Source organism: Neovison vison, chromosome 9 (genome assembly GCF_020171115.1).
Source record: "Neovison vison isolate M4711 chromosome 9, ASM_NN_V1, whole genome shotgun sequence".
Taxonomy (NCBI): Eukaryota; Metazoa; Chordata; class Mammalia; order Carnivora; family Mustelidae; genus Neogale; species Neogale vison.
This window is the reverse complement of record NC_058099.1, coordinates 61,500,854-61,519,434: the sequence shown is the minus strand read 5'-3', so window position 1 is coordinate 61,519,434 and position 18,581 is coordinate 61,500,854. Positions and strand designations below refer to the sequence as shown.

The 18,581-nt window shown below is 37.8% G+C and overlaps 1 protein-coding gene across 7 annotated transcripts in view; it reads left to right on the top strand.

The window, feature by feature from the left end:
- The window catches only part of KDM4C (lysine demethylase 4C), a 476,304-nt gene that overhangs the window by 134,694 nt on the left and 323,029 nt on the right, over nt 1-18,581 (top strand). For all 7 annotated transcript variants that reach the window (XM_044265695.1, XM_044265697.1, XM_044265698.1 and 4 more), the window contains exons 7-8: nt 6,154-6,257; nt 10,640-10,777. In XM_044265695.1, coding sequence (XP_044121630.1) covers nt 6,154-6,257; nt 10,640-10,777 — 242 coding nt within the window. The remainder of the gene's footprint in view (nt 1-6,153; nt 6,258-10,639; nt 10,778-18,581) is intronic.

Sequence of the window (18,581 nt, the reverse complement as noted above, 5' to 3'; positions counted from 1 at the left end):
GTAAGGAAATGGTCCAATTTCATTTTTCTGCATGTGGCTGTCCAATTTTCCAACACCATTTATTGAAGAGGCTGTTTTTTTTTCCATTGGACATTCTTTCCTGCCTTGTCGAAGATTAGTTGACTGTAGAGTTGAGGGTCTATTTCTGGGCTCTCTATTCTGTTTCATTGATCTATGTGTCTGTTTTTGTGCCAGTACCATGCTGTCTTGATGATGACAGCTTTGTAATAGAGCTTGAAGTCCGGAATTGTGATGCCACCAACTTTGGCTTTCTTTTTCAATATCCCTTTGGCTATTCGAGTTCTCTTCTGGTTTCATATAAATTTTAGAACTATTTGTTCCATTTCTTTGAAAAAGATGGATGGTACTTTGATAGGAATTGCATTAAATGTGTAGATTGCTTTAGGTAGCATAGACATTTTCACAATATTTATTCTTCCAATCCAGGAGCATGGAACATTTTTCCATTTCTTTGTGTCTTCCTCAATTTCTTTCATGAGTATTTTATAGTTTTCTGAGTACAGATTCTGTGTCTCTTTGGTTAGGTTTATTCCTAGGTATCTTATGGTTTTGGGTGCAATTGTAAATAGGATTGACTCCTTAATTTCTCTTTCTTCTGTCTTGTTGTTGGTGTAGAGAAATGCAACTGATTTCTGTGCATTGATTATATATCCTTACACTTTACTGAATTCCTGTACAAGTTCTAGCAGTTTTGGAGTGGAGTCTTTTGGGTTTCCACATATAGTATCATATTATCTGCGAAGAGTGATAATTGGACTTCTTTTTTGCCGATTTGGATGCCTTTAATTTCCTTTTGTTGTCTGATTGCTGAGGCTAGGACTTCTAGTACTATGTTGAATAGCAGTGGTGATAATGGACATCCCTGCCATGTTCCTGACCTTAGCGGAAAAGCTTTCAGTTTTTCTCCATTGAGAATGATATTTGCGGTGGGTTTTTCATAGATGGCTTTGATGATATTGAGGTATGTGCCCTCTGTCCCTACACGTCGAAGAGTTTTGATCAGGAAGGGATGCTATACTTTGCCAAATGCTTTTTCAGCATCTATTGAGAGTATCATATGGTTCTTGTTCTTTCTTTTATTGATGTGTTGTATCACATTGACTGATTTGCGGATGTTGAACCAACCTTGCAGCCCTGGCATAAATCCCACTTGGTCGTGGTGAATAATCCTTTTAATGTACTGTTGAATCCTATTGGCTAGTATTTTGGTGAGAATTTTTGCATCTGTGTTCATCAAGGATATTGGTCTATAGCTCTCTTTTGTGATGGGATCCTTGTCTGGTTTTGGGATCAAGGTGATGCTGGCCTCATAAAATGAGTTTGGAAGTTTTCCTTCCATTTCTATTTTTTGGAAGTTTCAGGAGAATAGGAATTAGTTCTTCTTTAAATGTTTGGTAGAATTCCCCTGGGAAGCCGTCTGGCCCTGGGCTTGTTTGTTTGGAGATTTTTAATGACTGTTTCAATCTCCTTACTGGTTATGGGTCTGTTCAGGCCTTCTATTTCTTCCTGGTTCAGTTGTGGTAGTTTATATGTTTCTAGGAATGCATCCATTTCTTCCAGATTGTCAAATTTGTTGGCGTAGAGTTGCTCATAGTATGTTCTTATAATAGTTTGTATTTCTTTGGTGTTAGTTGTGATCTCTCCTCTTTCATTCATGATTTTATTTATTTGGGTCCTTTCTCTTCTTTTTGATAAATCTGGCCAGGGGGTTATCAATTTTATTAATTCTTTCAAAGAACCAGCTCCTAGTTTCGTTGATTCGTTCTATTGTTTTTTTGGTTTCTAGTTCATTGATTTCTGCTCTGATCTTTATGATTTCTCTTCTCCTGCTGGGCTTAGGGTTTCTTTCTTGTTCTTTCTCCAGCTCCTTTAGGTGTAAGGTTAGGTTGTGTACCTGAGACCTTTCTTGTTTTTGAGAAAGGCTTGTACCGCTATATATTTTCCTCTCAGGACTGCCTTTGTTGTGTCCCACAGATTTTGAACCATTATATTTTCATTATCATTTGTTTCCATGATTTTTTTCAATTCTTCTTTAATTTCCCGGTTGACCCATTCTTTCTTTAGAAGGATGCTGTTTAGTCTCCATGTATTTGTGTTCTTTCCAGACTTCCTCTTGTGGTTGAGTTCTAGCTTCAGAGCATTGTGGTCTGAAAATATGCAGGGAATGATCCCAATCTTTTGATACCGGCTGAGTCCTGATTTAGGACCGAGGATGTGATCTATTCTGGAGAATGTTCCATGTGCACTAGAGAAGAATGTGTATTCTGTTGCTTTGGGATGAAATATTCTGAATATATCTGTGATGTCCATCTGGTCCAGTGTGTCATTTAAGGCCTTTATTTCCTTCTTTTGCTTGGATGATCTGTCCATTTCAGTGAGGGGAGTGTTAAAGTCCCCTACTATTATTGTATTATTGTTGATGTGTCTCTTTGATTTTGTTATTAATTGGTTTATATAGTTGGCTGCTCCCACGTTGGGGGCATAGATATTTAAAATTGTTAGATCTTCTTGTTGGACAGACCCTTTGGGTATGATATAGTGTCCTTCCTCATCTCTTATTATAGTGTTTGGCTTAAAATCTAATTGATCTGATATAAAGATTGCCACTCCTGCTTTCTTCTGATGTCTATTAGCATGGTAAATTCTTTTCCACCCCCTCACTTTAAATCTGGAGGTGTCTTCGGGCTTAAAATGAGTTTCTTGGAGGCAACATGTAGATGGGTTTTGTGTTTTTATCCATTCTGATACCCTGTGTCTTTTGATTGGGGCATTTAGCCCATTAACATTCAGGGTAACTATTGAGAGATATGAATTTGGTGCCATTGTATTGCCTGTAAGGTGACTGTTACTGTATATGGTCTCTGTTCCTTTCTGATCTACCATTTGTAGGCTCTCTCTTTGCTTAGAGGACCCCTTTCAATATTTCCTGTAGAGCTGGTTTGGTGTTTTCAAATTCTTTCAGTTCTTGTTTGTCCTGGAAGCTTTTAATCTCTCCTTCTATTTTCAATGATAGCCTAGCTGGATATAGTATTCTTGGCTGCATGTTTTTCTCGTTTAGTACTCTGAAAATATCATGCCAGCTCTTTTGGCCTGCCAGGTCTCTGTGGATAAGTCAGCTGCCAATCTAATATTTTTACCATTGTATGTTACAGACTTCTTTTCCCGGGCTTCTTTCAGCATTTTCTCTTTGTCACTAAGGCTTGTAAATTTTACTATTAGGTGATGGCGTGTGGGCCTATTCTTATTGATTTTGAAGGGCATCCTCTGAACCTCCTGAATTTTGATGCTCGTTCCCTTTGCCATATTGGGGAAATTCTCCCCAATAATTCTCTCCAGTATACCTTCTGCTCCCCTCTCTCTTTCTTCTTCTTCTGGAATCCCAATTATTCTAATGTTGTTTTGTCTTATGGTGTCACTTATTTCTCGAATTCTCCCCTCATGGTCCAGTAGCTGTTTGTCCCTCTTTTGCTCAGCTTCTTTATTCTCTGTCATTTGGTCTCCTTTATCACTAATTCTTTCTTCTGCCTCATTTATCCTAGCAGTGAGAGCCTCCATTTTTGATTGCACCTCATTAATAGCTTTTTTGATTTCAACTTGGTTAGATTTTAGTTCTTTTATTTCTCCAGAAAGGGCTTTTATATCTCCCGAGAGGGTTTCTCTAATATCTTCCCTGCCTTTTTCGAGCCTGGCTAGTACCTTGAGAATTGTCACTCTGAACTCTAGATCTGACATATTACCAATGTCTGTATTGATTAGGTCCCTAGCCTTTGGTACTGCCTCTTGTTCTTTTTTTTGTGGTGAATTTTTCCACCTTGTCATTTTGTCCAGATAAGAGAATATGAAGGAGCAAGTAAAATGCTAAAAGAGTGGTAACAACCCCAGGAAAATATGCTTTAACCAAATCAGAAGAGGTTCCAACATGTGAGCGGGAGAAAGGGGATAAAAAGAGGTTCAAAAAGAAAGAAAAAAAAAAAGAAAAAAAAGAAAAGAATTAAAAAAAGAAAACGAATAAAGAAAAGTATAAAAAAGAAACAAATATATATATATTAGATAAACTAGTTAAAAAACGTTAAAAAAGAAAAGGGTAAAAGTTAAAATTTTAGCAGAAGAAGAGAAAAAAAATGTAAAAGAAAAAAATTAAATTAACTGCAAGACTAAAAAATCACAGGCAGAAAGCCATGAGTTTCGTGCTTTGCTTTCTCCTCCTCTGGAATTCTGCTGCTCTCCTTGGTATTGAAACTGCACTCCTTGGTAGGTGAACTTGGTCTTGGCTGGATTCCTTGTTGATCTTCTGGGGGAGGGGCCTGGTGTAGTGATTCTCAAGTCTTTGACCCAGGCGGAATTGCACCACCCTTACCAGGGGCCGGGCTGAGTAATCCGCTCGGGTTTGCTTTCAGGAGCTTTTGTTCCTTGAGCGCTTTCCGTAGAGTTCCGGAGGACGGGAATACAAATGGCGGCCTCCTGGTCTCCGGCCCGGAGGAGCCAAGAGCCCAGGGCCCCACTTCTCAGTTCGCCCTCAGAGAACAGCTCCCAGTAACTCCCGTCTGCCTGACCTCCGACCGCGCTCCGAGCTCACCGAGCCTGCGACCGGTTAAAGGTAACCCCGAGCTCTGAGCTTACTGTCGGCTCTGTCTCTGTAGCCGGCTTTCCCATTCTAATTCCTGCAAGCTCTGCAACACTCAGACACCCCTGATCCTCCTGTGACCCTGCGGGACCTGAGGCCACGCTGCTCCCGCGTGGGCTTTGCCCCGGTTTAGCCTCTGGAGCAATGTCCCTCAGCGGATCAGACTTTTATAAGCCTGATTTTGTGCTCCGTTGCTCCGCCGCTTGCCTGGAGCCGGCCCCTCCCCAGGGGTCTATCCTCCCGTCGCTTTGGATCCACTTCTCAGCCAGTCCTACCTTTCAGAAAGTGGTTGTTTTTCGGTTTCTAGAATTGTTGTTCTTCTTCTCTTCGATCTGCCGATGGATTTGCAGGTGTTTGCAATCTTTAGATAAGCTCTCTAGCTGATCTCCTGCTAGCTGAAGTAGTCTCAGCCTGCTACTTCTCCACCATCTTGACTCCCCTCCTAAAGATATTTTTTTCGAAGCTAACCTTTTAATTTAAGTTCCAGTTAGTTAACATGCAGTGTAATATTAGTTTCAGGTGTACGATATAGTGATTCAGTACTTCCACCTGTGCTCATCAAAGCTAACCTTTTAATTTAAGTTCCAGTTAGTTAACATGCAGTGTAATATTAGTTTCAGGTGTACGATATAGTGATTCAGTACTTCCACCTGTGCTCATCAAAGCTAACCTTTTAATTTAAGTTCCAGTTAGTTAACATGCAGTGTAATATTAGTTTCAGGTGTACGATATAGTGATTTAGTACTTCCACCTGTGCTCATCACAACACCCGTGCACTTCTTAATCCCCATCACACATTTCACCTATTCCCCTCACCCACCTCCCTTTTGGTAACCATTAGTTTACTTTCTATATTTAAGAGTCTGTTTCTTGGTTTGCCTCTCTTTGTTGTTTTTCCTATTTGCTAGCTTGTTTTGTTTCTTAAATTACATGTATGAGTGAAATTTACCCAAAGAACACAAAAATACTAATTTAAGGGACATATGCACTCCTGTTTTTAATAGCAGCAGCATCTACAGTATCAGTTAACTGTATTACATTGATCAGAAAGAAACACAGAAAGGTGGGGAACTGCTGTTTCTTCTTTTGCCAGGCATTTGGAACGATCACCTCTAGGAGTCTTTCTTAAAATGAGAGATTTCTGTATTAAAATGTGTATTAACCTTTCCTAACCATCTTTATTATTTTCTCCATTTACCAGATATTAGGTTGAATTAAAATTTGTAAGTTGAAATTTGTAAGGCTTAGTAATTTTATATCTTATGAAAACAATTCTTGGTCACTCTTTTTGTAAGGAAGGTCAGCCTTTAGTGATATAAAGATGTATCCTTTAGCTTTTAAGAATTCTGACTCTAATTTTTAGTACCAGGGTTTTTTTTATGGAGTTGATATATGTTTGCATAGAACTGTCTTTCTGTGAGAATACTAAAACATAAGCTTTAAAAAAATCTATCTGAAATTTTATCATAATTGGCACATCACTACTTATATTCATTGTTTCCATTTAGGTTTTTTCCCAAGCAGTTCTCAAGGGTGTGATGCATTTCTTCGCCACAAGATGACACTGATATCTCCGTCTGTATTGAAGAAATATGGTATTCCCTTTGATAAGGTAAATTAGTATTATTTTTTAACATTCATTTTGTGTGCATAGTATTTATATGTAAGACAGATTTAACACAAACTAATATATCCTTGACTTCAAATAGGGTTTTTAGGATGTGGGGAGAAAAATGCAAATTCATGTTTTATAACATAACAATTATTTATCTGAGTACTAATTTGAAATTACTTTTTTTTTTAAAAGATTTTCTTTATTTATTTGACAGAGAGAGAGATCACAAGTAGGCAGAGGCAGGCAGAGAGAGAGAGGGGGAAGCAGGCTCCCTGCTGAGCCTGATGTGGGGTTCAGTATCAGGACCGTGAGATCATGACCTGAGTCGAAGGCAGCAGCTTAACCCACTGAGCCAGCCAGGTGCCCCATGAAATTACTTTTAATTCAGGGTACATTTACTATAATTTCATGCTGGTTATAGTTCACTTATAATAATACTAAAAGTAAAATGCAGGACATTCAACAAAATAAGATGTAGCACTTCTACATTAAAGACTTTTATATGAACAACATAGTTTATGTATGTGTGATCTATTTTTTAAAAAGAACTCAGAACAGAGGCACCTGGGTGGCTCAGTTAGTTAAGCATCTGACTATGGCTTAGGTTGTGATCTCAGAGACCTGGGATGGAGCCCCTCCCGTGGGCTAGGCACTCAGGAGGGAGTCTTCTTGTACCTCTTCCCCTCCCCTCACTTGTGTGCACAGGCATGCTCTCTCTTTCTCTTACGTAAATATAAATCTTAAGAAAAAAGAACTCAGAACAATTATCGTTAGTTTGGTTGGTTAGAGTCTATGATTACGATACCAGTATGTTGCTTCTAAACATCTTCAGACATAATACAATTGAGCGTTCATTATGAATAAAATTGCCTGATGATTTAATAATCAGAAGTTGCTTCTTTGAAATATTTCTGAAGATTAAGTTCTGTAAGGCTCAGTACATACTAGGTTCCTCTTTCTTTGTGCCCATGGGTAGTTACTGGGTCAGAATTATTATGAGCATGAGAACTTTTTTTTGAACAGGAGAACTTTTATGTGAAGAAGCTAAAGTGACAAAAAGCTTTTGACCAGATAAATAAAAGCTTGTCTCAGTTAGAAGAGGATTTAGGAATTAGCTACTTGTGGACATATTAATAAATAGCTACACTCTCTTCATCTTTTTTTCTTCACTTTTTAATTTGACTTTTCTTCCCATAATATTTGTTGTTTTTCACTTTAGAAGTTTTTCACTTGTGACTAAATCTTTACCTCTTCTTAATCCCCAGCCCTGAAAGCACATCCCCCCACCCCCAGCTTTGTTCAGTGTAGAATTTTTGTAAGGACGAGGAGTCATTCTCCAACTTGGAGGTGGTTGCTGCTCACTCACAAACTGTCTACGCTGTATTCATGCATGAGATGAGACATATTTGTTTTGTGTGACAGGGATGCTCTCACCACTGTTTTACTCGCATAGTCTTAGCCTTGACAAAAAGCAGGTCTTTGAGATGTATACTGTGGGGGATGTGCCTGTGTGTGGAGAGAAGCTGGTGATGGACTACAGCACTCACAGGTACAGAGGGCAGGGGCCGTGTCCCCCAGATGGGCCACTGCCACTGTCAGGTTCTGTCTTACTTACAGATACCTCTAGGCACTGGGCTTTTCAGTCTCAGACACATCATCAGTGAGTCTTTCTTTTAGGTGGTTGGCATTAACTTAATTAGACACTTCTATTTAAGTTGGAATTTTAGAAGAGAGAGGAGAATGAATGGAGTAGTCTCCCAAGAACAGAAAATCCTTAATGATTTTAGGGCTGGTGATAGATACTGATCAAGCTGGTCTTTGAAGAGAGGGTCCTGTGAAATAGCAGAGTGTGGGATTGGTTCATTTCCCCAGGATTGGAGGCCTTTGGAGCTTGTAGCTCCTTTCCAAGCTCTGGGGAGAAGGAGGCAGGTGCCCTGCACCCCTTTCTGGGCTGTGGCTTTTCAGTACTACTTGGTAAAACACCAGATGACAGGTTCTCCTTTGATCTCTTGAGGTTGGGACATTTCATGGCTTCTGAAGACACCAGTGCCTCACCATCTGATTGACATTTGCAGTTTTTTTATGTGAAATACTGCCATTTCCCTTTCCATGTTGACGAAGAATATGTGATGACTCTGTACTCCTCAAGGAACTTATTCTCTGATGATGATAATGTATCATGGGACACAGTAGTGTAGGCTTCTGAATTAAACTTCCCAAGTTCATTCCTGTTTCTGTCACTTGGGGAAATTACATAATTTTTCTGAGCTTCAGCTACTTTAGCTGGAGAATGATGATAATAATAGTACCCACTTAATAGGACTATTATGAGGATGAAAAGAGATGATCTATAAAAGGGCTTTGCATAGCCCTCTTTCTCCTCATTTTGACCCTCTTTTTAGGCAATCATTTCACAGTCAAAGTAACATTATTTTCCTTTTTCTTTCAATGTATTTGCAATTATATATATATATGCACACACATATATATATGTTTAATAAACTGATAATGTCTGCTTTTAGATTACGTGTACTTTCCTTTCCAACTTCTTTTGTGATATGGAATTGTGATGATTGTTTAGTCTTTTAATAAAAGGGACTTGTTCTTTTCTGTCACCGTGCTTTCTTATGTACATATTACACAGAGGCAGTAAAATAAGCCAAAAAATATTTTGGCTAACTGAGACTCACTGTTTCTGGAAATTATATAGAAGCATAAAATTTAGAGTCCCTTTCAATGGGAACAGGTACTCTTTTTCAACATGGCAAGAACAGAGGTTTCTAGGTAGAGTAGAAAAGGATTGTGGGTGGGATTCAATGGCACAGTGAAGGTAGTTACTTTATCCCAGTGGCAGCAACCCTACCCTCTTTACCCATATGTGTAGCGTTAGAAATAGTTGACTAGCTTGAGTTTTGTTTTATCACATAGTACAGGGAAGTGCCTAGTTTCCAAGCCCAATTATAATTAATCAAATTCAGTTAGACCAGGAAAGGGGAGAACCAGGCTGTGTTGTCATGTGGCTCAGAATGATGGAACTGGAAACAGGCTGAACACTGAGAAGTCGTTCTTTGCTTGCCAGGTGGCAGCGGAGTGCTGCTCATTGTAGTAGAACACCTTCTGGGCTGTCATGGGCCCGAGGGCGATGAGATAAATTTCAGATTTGTTGTAAAAGAAAATACTTCTACATACAACATTTTTGTATACGTAAAATGGCAACTGAATTGCCTTGTGAGCGTCTGTATTTATACAGTATGTCTCCTGTATGTCTACGTACACATACGTACTCCCAGATTCATTTCTCAGCATTTTAGGACTGAATTGAACCATGGTGACAAAATGAAGCATAGGTAATACATTTGATAATCCATCATAGTATAGGTAAATTTTTAAAAGAGAGCAGAAAAATTTTGCTTTACTATTTTTCTATAGCTCATGGTGTGATTTGTGTGTTTTGGTGGTTATAAAAAGCCAGATTTCTTTAACCTAAAAAATAGGAATGGAATAAATGTATTTCTCATGTTTGCTTTTAAGTTCTGACTGGTTTACCCAAGTTTCTTTAATTATATTTAAAGATGCACTCATACATACATATTTGAGTTCTTTGATAGAAATTTTACTATTAAATGGAATATAGTTAATTGTATGTTTTCTGAGTATTATGAAAGAATAATTTGGTGAATACCGCCAACTATTTAGCAAAAGAGTCCATAGTAAACCCTATTGAGGGTGCATTATTAGAGTTTCTGTAGCTGTAACTGCAAAAAAAAAAAAAAAAAAGTCAAAATAGGTCCCATTACAGAACTACAATAATATGAATTTTAAAGTATTAAAATATGCAGGTTGAGTGCTAAAACAAATTTACTTGATAACTTAAAAACATCTTCATATAAAATATAATATCTTTGATTATGGATTGAATGATTGAACAACATTGCCGTAAACAGGGTCCTACCCTGTTTAGAAAAGTCTTTAATGTTCCCTGAAAAACTGTTAATGGATTGGGTAAAGATCTGGGGCTACTTTTTTTATATTAGATAGCTCTGATATCATGGCCTTTTTTTTTCTTTTCTTTATTGGAAATATATATATATATATATATATATATATATATATATTTAAAGATTTTATTTATTTATTTGACAGACAAAGATCACAAGTAGGCAGAGAGGCAGGCAGAGAGAGAGGAGGAAGCAGGCTCCCTGCTGAGCAGAGAGCCCGATATGGGGCTCGATCCCAAGACCCTGAGATCAAGACCTGAGCGGAAGGCAGAGGCTTAACCCTCTGAGCCACCCAGGCACCCCTTGGAAATATATTTTAATAGTATTTGCAACTTAGAAAGTCTTATAATTAGAAAATATTATATGTTTTCTATTCTACAGATCACTCAGGAGGCTGGAGAATTTATGATCACTTTTCCATATGGCTACCATGCTGGATTTAATCATGGTTTCAACTGTGCAGAATCTACAAATTTTGCTACAGTTCGATGGATTGACTATGGGAAAGTTGCTAAATTGGTAAGTTATGCCTCAAAAATAAATGTGTATTCTGGTTATTGTAGCAGGAAACCCTAAGATCACATGCGACAGTTTTTTTCCTTCATTGATGTTGTGTATCATGATAACTTATTTCAGACCAGGTATATTTATTTTATATGGGCTATATTATCATTTATAGCTATAGTTCTCTGTTTTGAGATTAATGTGGAGCAGAGGTAATTTTTATGCAGCTGATGTTTGCTTTCTTTCTTAAAGCCACCAGTTGTATTTTTGTGAGATTTTTTAGTGGCTCCCTGTGGCTCCACATTAGGTAGTCTTGGCTCTGTCCAAATTGAGTTTAGTCCATGGCTTAGAAAACAGCTACTTACAGAGGAAAGTTTCTGTTAAAACTGTAGTAAGATGTTGAGGGAGGATGGTAAGAAGAAATGATTAAAATTGCCTTTAGTACAAACATGAATTTCTTGAAAGTAATATAAAACATGCTTTAACAAGAAATATATCTTTATGTTAAATTTGGTATAAAATTTTGCATCTCCTGCTCAGTTATATTTAATTTAGTTCACACACTGTGTATTTTCATTCACAGGCCATAACTTCTATTTAATTTAATTAATCTCCCCCTGTGGTGTTAAATAGAAGACATCTTCAAAGAGGTGGTAGCTTCCATTAGGTTGCTTTCTTTCCTGTGGCTTTGAAGGCAGAAATACAGGCTGGCAGAGGGCAGCTTCTAAATGAAACTGTGTATTTTACAGAGTATGTAAAATTGACACAGATTTAGTGGAAAGTGACACATACAACTTATATGGCTGTCTCTCGGCCACAGTATGAGTGTTATTCATTCTACATTGATAAAGCTTGCATATAGAACCACTGGGTGAACTTGGATAGAAATATATTCAGGGAATAGAGCACTGGGTTTAATTTAGATGTGTATTTAGAGAATTACATAGTATATTAAAATGAAACTATAGCCCTTTGACAGCCTAGGAAGCATTTGTGTGAACTTGCGAAAAAAGGAAACCTCCTGCTATTAGAAGACTTTTTCTGTTCTGAGTAATTTCTGTTTTTGAGGGGTAATTTAGAAAGGAACAGAACTGAACTACTTCTTCCCATTACACATCCTTCATATTATAATAAACCTAATAAAAAAATAGAAAACTCAGAGTATGTCTCTTGACCAGCTACTTATAGTGCTTTCACAGAAAGGTAATGCCATAGTGGAGGAGGCAGGGGTCTAAGGTCCCATTTTTCTTCTAGCTAACCATATATCATTAGGACAGTCATTTATTTATTTTGTTAGTTTCTTCCTCTATAAATTAGAAATACCTCTCCACCCCATAGATTTATTATGAGGGGAAGAAATCTTAGGTATGTGGATATCCACTCATGCTGTGTTGATTTACATCATTCAATTTAGTTAAAGAATATGACTGTTTTGGTTCTGATATTTTGCTAGGTACAAAATTGTTCAATGACTATGATGCAGTTTTGGCTAGTTGGTTAAAAATTGTTTTAATTGCATGTGTTTGAGATGTTTTTAGGTGTTGCCTCTACCTTTCCCTTACTTTTGGTGATGTGGTTCTCCTCCTCTGAGAATGTATTTGTTTTCTATTGCTATTGGAGCAAACTACCATAAAAGTACTGGTTTAAAACAATACCCACTTACCATGGTTCTATAGGTTATAAGTTTGATATTAGTCTCACCAAGCAAAGATCAAAATGTTTGCAGGGCTGCTGCATTTCTTACTGAAGATGCTGTTGAAGAATCCATTTCCTTGCTCAGTCAGGTTGTTGGCTGAATTCAGTTTCTTGAGGTTGTAGGACTGAGTTCCCATTTTCTTGCTGCCTGTCATCTAGGTCTTTGCTCCTAGAGGTATCTCTCAGGTCTTTCCATGTGGTCTTCTACATTTCAGAGCAAGCAAAATCCCTTTTGACATATAGGATGACATATTCACAAATTGCAGGGATTGAGACATGCATATCTTTGTTGGTGGGGATGGGAAGGTTAGGGCAGTAAACTCTCTACCACAGAGAGTTCCAGTCAATAATTGACATGGTGATATATTAAGAGTCTTCTGTGAGTAGATGTAACTAATTTCAGTTATTTTATACAGGAATTAGAAATTAAATTTATAACGGATATATTTTTGAATGTTTCACTAAAACATACTTATGCTTTTTAAAATCATATTCCTCAATTTTATTTTATTTTTTTTATATCCCTCAGTTTTAATATTTTCTTGAATAGTCTCATTAAATAAGTTCTCTTATATTGCAGGGTGCTATGATGGCATTTTTGTGCATATTTTGGGGTCTTTGTAATTTTTTTGACACATTTTTATTGATCTTCAAGTTTATTTCTTTACACAGCAATATGAATACTGTATTGTATGCATGTGTACATGCATGTGTGTGTGTAGTTTTTAATCTTGGGAAAATTTGTGAGTTGGACAGTTAATTTTTGTGTTTTGCTGGGAACAAATGTATAATGGATTAGTTATGAACTGCACCTAGAAGCTTTTAGCTTTGGGATGCCTGGGTGGCTCAGTCAGTTAAGCATCTGCCTTCGTCATGATCCTAGGGTCCTGGGATGGAGTCCCACATTAGGCGCCTTGCTCAGCGGGGAGTCTGCTTCTCCTTCTGCTTGCTGCTCCCCTCTGCTTTTGCTCTGTTTCTCTCTGACAAACAAATAAATCTTAGAAAAAACCAAACAAACTTTTAGCTTTGAGGATGCCTAAGTTAATTCTTAAACTAACGAAGTTTTGCCTACTGAATTCTTTGCTTTATCTAGTTTATTCTAAACGATAGCTATTATTATACTCAGGGCTAGTTTTATATTTATGTATAGTAGCATCTGAGGGGTCCTGTAAGTTTTATCTATCTATAAATATTTCCCGTTCAAGTACCCAAAGTTTTATGACTTTATGTTTTTATGGTTATTTGGGATTAGGGTACCTACAAACACATGTACTTGAAAAAATATATTTTAAGTCTCTAATTAAAAAAAAAGAAATAGTTATTATTCACAAGGGATGAGTTGTGCTTTTGAGGGGGGCAGATAATTTAAAAAATAATGGCATGGTTTTTTCATAGTTGAAGGACTAGGGGGAATGAGATCTCCTTTGCCTGTCACATGGGTAAGAATACATAAAAGCTTCCAAGACAGAGTCTCTTTGTGGGACAGAATTAATGTGGTACAGCATGTGGGTCTGTACTGGTTATATTTTATATATTACAAACCAATATTTCTAATTTGATGACTTAGAAAAGAGCTTTACAAAGCCCTGTTTTTAAAAGATTTTATTTTTTCAATGTACCAAGCATCATTGTTTATGCATCACACCCAGTGCTCCATGCAATACATGCCCTCCTTAATACCCACCACCAGGCCCTCCCAACCGTCCAGCCCCCTCCCCTCCAAAACCCTCAGTTGGTTTCTCAGAGTCCACAATCTCTCATGGTTTGTCTTCCCCTCTGATTTCCCCCAACTCACTTCTCCTCTCCTTCACTCAATGTCCTTTGTGTTATTCCTTATGCTCCACAAGTAAGTGTAACCATATGGTATTGACTCTCTCTGCTTGATTTATTTCACTCAGCATAATCTCCTCCAGTCCTGTCCATGTTGATATAAAAATTGGGTATTCATCCTTTCTGATGGAGGCATAATACTCTATTGTATATATAGACCACATCTTTTTATCCATTTTTCTGTTGAAGGGCATCTTGGTTCTTCCCATAATTTGGCGACTATGGCCATTGCTGCTATGAACATTGGGGTACAGGTGACCCTTCTGTTCACTGCATCTGTATCTTTGGGGTAAATACCCAGGATTGCAATTGCAGGGTCATAGGCTTGCTGTATTTTTAATTTTTTGAGGAATCTCCACACTGTTTTCCGAAGTGGCTGCACCAGCTTGCATTCCCACCAGCAGTGTAAGAGGGTTCCCCCTTCTCCACATCTTCTCCAACACTTGTTGTTTATTGTCTTGTTAATTTTGGCCATTCTAACTGGTATAAGGTGGTATCTCAATGTGGTTTTGACTTGAACCTCCCTGATGGCTAATGATGATGAACATGTGTCTGTTAGCCATTTGTGTGTCTTCTTTGGAGAAGTGTCTATTTATATCTTCTGTCCATTTTTTGACTTGATTATTTGTTTTTTGGGTGTTGAGTTTGAGAAGTTCTCTATAGATCTTGGATATATGCCAGCTTTTCCCCATTGAGAAAGATATTCGCTGTGGGTTTTTCATAGATAGATTTTATGAAGTTGAGAAATGTTCCCTCTATCCCTATACTTTGAAGCATTTTAATCAGGAACGGATGCTGTATCTTGTCAAATGTTTTTTCTGCATCAATTCAAAGGACCATGCGGTTCTTGTCTCTTCTCTTATTGATTTGTTCTATCATATTGATTGATTTGTGAATATTGAACCGCGCTTGCATCCCAGGGATAAAACACACCTGGTCATGGTGGATAATCTTTTTAATGTACTGTCGGATCCTATCAGCTAGGATCTTGTTGAGAATCTTGGTATCCATATTCATCAGGGACATTGGTCTGAAATTCTCCTTTTTGATGGGCTCTTTGCCTAGTTTGGGGATTAGTGTAATGCTGGCCTCATAGAAAGAGTCTGGAAGCTTTCCTTCTGTATCTATTCTTGAAATAGCTTCAGGAGAATATGTATTATTTCTTCTTTGAATGTTTGGTAGAATTCCCCAGGGAATGCATCAGGTCCTGGGCTCTTGTTTTTTGGGAGGTTTTTGATCACTGCTTCAATCTCATTACTAGATATTGGTCTCTTCAGGTTGTCAATTTCTTCCTGTTTCAGTCTTGGAAGTTAATAGGTTTCCAGGAATCCATCCATTTCATCTAGATTGCTTAACTCATTGGCATATAGTTACTGATAATAATTTCTGATAACTGTTTCTATTTCCTTGGTGTTAGTTGTGATCTCTCCCCTTTCATTCATAATTTTATTAATTTGGGTCATCTCTCTCCTCTTTTGGATTAGTTTGGCCAGAAGTTTATCTATCATATTGATTCTTTCAAAAAAAACCAGCTTCTAGTTTTGTTGATATGTTCTGCTGTATCTCTGGTTTCTATCTCATTGATCTCTGTTCTAATCTTGATTATTTCCCTTCTGTGCCTTCTGTGCGTGGCATTGGCTTAATTTTTTGTTGGTTTTCCAGTTCTTTAAGGTGTAAAGAGAGCTGGTGAATTCAGAATTTTTCAGTTTTCTGAGTGAGACTTGGATGGATGGCTGTGTATTTCTTGCTGAGGACCCCCTTTGCCATATCCCATTGGTTTTGGACTAATGTGTCTTCATTGTCATTGGTTTCCATGAATTCTTTTAAGTTCTTCTTTGATTTCCTGGTTGTTCCAAACATACTTTTTTTTTTTCCTTTTTCATTTCTTCTTTTTGTTATTTATTTTTATTAACAGGTAATGTATTATTTGCCCCAAGGATACAGGTCTGTGAATCGTCAGGCTTACACAGTTCACAGCATTCACCATATCATGATCTAAACATTCTTAAGCGGGAGGTCTTTAGCTTCCAAGTGTTTGAATTCCTTCCAAACTTTCTCTTGTGGTTGATTTCCAGTTTCAAAGCATTGTGATTTCAGAATATGCAGGGAATAATCTCAATCTTTTGGTATCAGTTGAGCCCTGCTATGTGACCCAGTATGTGCTCTATTCTGGAGAAAGTTCCATGTGCGCTTGAGAAGAATGAGTATTCCATTGTTTTAGAGTGGAACATTCTGTATATATCTATGAGGTCCATCTGGTCTAAGTGTCATTCAAAGTTCTTGTTTCTTTCTTTCTTTTCTTTTCTTTTCTTTTTTTTTTTTGAAGATTTTATTTATTTATTTGACACACACACAGAGAAATCATAAGTAGGCAGAGAGGGGGAAGCAGGCTCTCTGATGAGCAGAGAGCCTGATGCAGGACTCGATCCCAGGACCCCGAGATCATGACCTGAGCTGAAGGCAGAGGCTTAACCCACTGAGCCACCCAGGTGCCCAAGCTCTTGTTTCTTGATTGATTTTCTGCTTGGATGATCTTTCTGTTACTGAGAGTGGTGTGTTAAGATCCCCTACTATTAATGTATCCATATCACTATGGCTCTTTATCTTGATTAACAGTTGTCTTATGTAGTTGGCTGCTCCCATATGGGGGGGCATAAATATTTACAATTGTTAGATCTTCTTGGTGGATAGATCCTTTAAGAATGATGTAGTGTCCTTCTTTATCTCTGACTACAGTCTTTAGTTTAAAATCTAATTTATCCAATATGAGAATCGCTACTCTAGCTTTCTTTTGAGGCCCATTGGCATGAAAGATGCTTTCCCATCCCTTCACTTTCAGTGTGGATGTATCTTTTGGTTCCCAGTGTGTCTCTTGTAGACAGTATATGGATGCGTTCTGTCATTTTATCCAATCTGCAGCCCTGTGCCATTTTATGGGAGCATTTAGGCTCTTCACATTTAGTGATTATTGAAAGATAAGTTTTTATCGACATCATGTTGCCTGTGAAGTCCTTGTTTGTATAGATTGTCTCTGTAAATTTCTGGTCTATGTCATGCTTGGGTTCTTTTTCTTTTATAGAACCCCCCTTAATACTTCTTTAGTACCAGCTTGGTGGTCACATACTCTTTTAAACCTTGCCAGTCTTGGAAGCTCTTTATTTCTTCATCCATTTTGAATGTCAGCCTTGCTGGATAAAGTATTCTTGGCTGCATGTTCTTCTCATTTAGTGCCTTGAATATGTCTTTCCAGCCCTTTCTGGCTTGCCAGGTTTCTGTGGACAGGTCTGATGTTATTCTGATGGACCTTCCTCTGTACATAAAGAATCTCTTCCTTCTAGCTGCCCTCAGAAGCTCCTGTCAAAATTATAATTCATGAGATTCATAATTAAGTGCCTTGAGGCAGGTGTTCTTTGTTGGTGTTCTTTCTGCCTCTAGGACACGAACGCTTGATCCATTTCTCAGACTGGGAAAATTTTCATCCAGTAGTTGTTCATCTATTATCTTCTAGTTCTGTCTTTTTCCAGCCCCTCAGGGATCCCAATAATTTTGATTTTGGAATGTTTCTTGGCATCATTTATTGCCCTAGTTCTGTTTTCATGACTTCTAAGCTATTTGTTCCGTGCCTCCTCCTGATCCTTTTTCTTTATCATCTTGTCCTCTAGATCACTAATTCCATTTTCTGCCTCGGTTACCCTAGCTGTTAGAGTATTTAGATTAGATTGGGTCTCATTTATTACATTTTTAACTTTTTCCCGGGCAGTTTTCACTTCTGCTCTTTGAGATTCTATGTTGTCACTAATGGTTTTCTCCAACCTAGCCATTGCCTGGATAATTGTTACCCTGTATTCCCTTTCTGACATACTATTTATGTCCATATTCAATACTTCTGATGGAGAGGGCACAGTCTCTGAATTTTTCCTCTGTTGGGTATTCTTCCTAGTCATTTTGGTGAGAGGTAGTTGAAGAGATGTATAACTGAATATATCAACCACGATCCAGGCAGGGTGCACCCTGGAACGTTTCAGAGCAATTGGAAGTCACCAACAAAAAGAAAGAAAAAAGAGAAAAAGAGAGAGAGAGAGAGAAAAGAGAAAACCCAGCAGAATGAGCCCTAAAAGTGAGATTTATAAACAAAACAGACAAACAAAAAGACCAAAAAACGTAAATGACAAGGAAAAAAAAAAAACAACAAAAAAACCCAGAACCCAGCCCAAATGAATCCCAAGGATAAGATTTCTATAACACCAGCAAAAACAAATACACAGAAACACTAACAGAAGAAGAAGATGGGAGG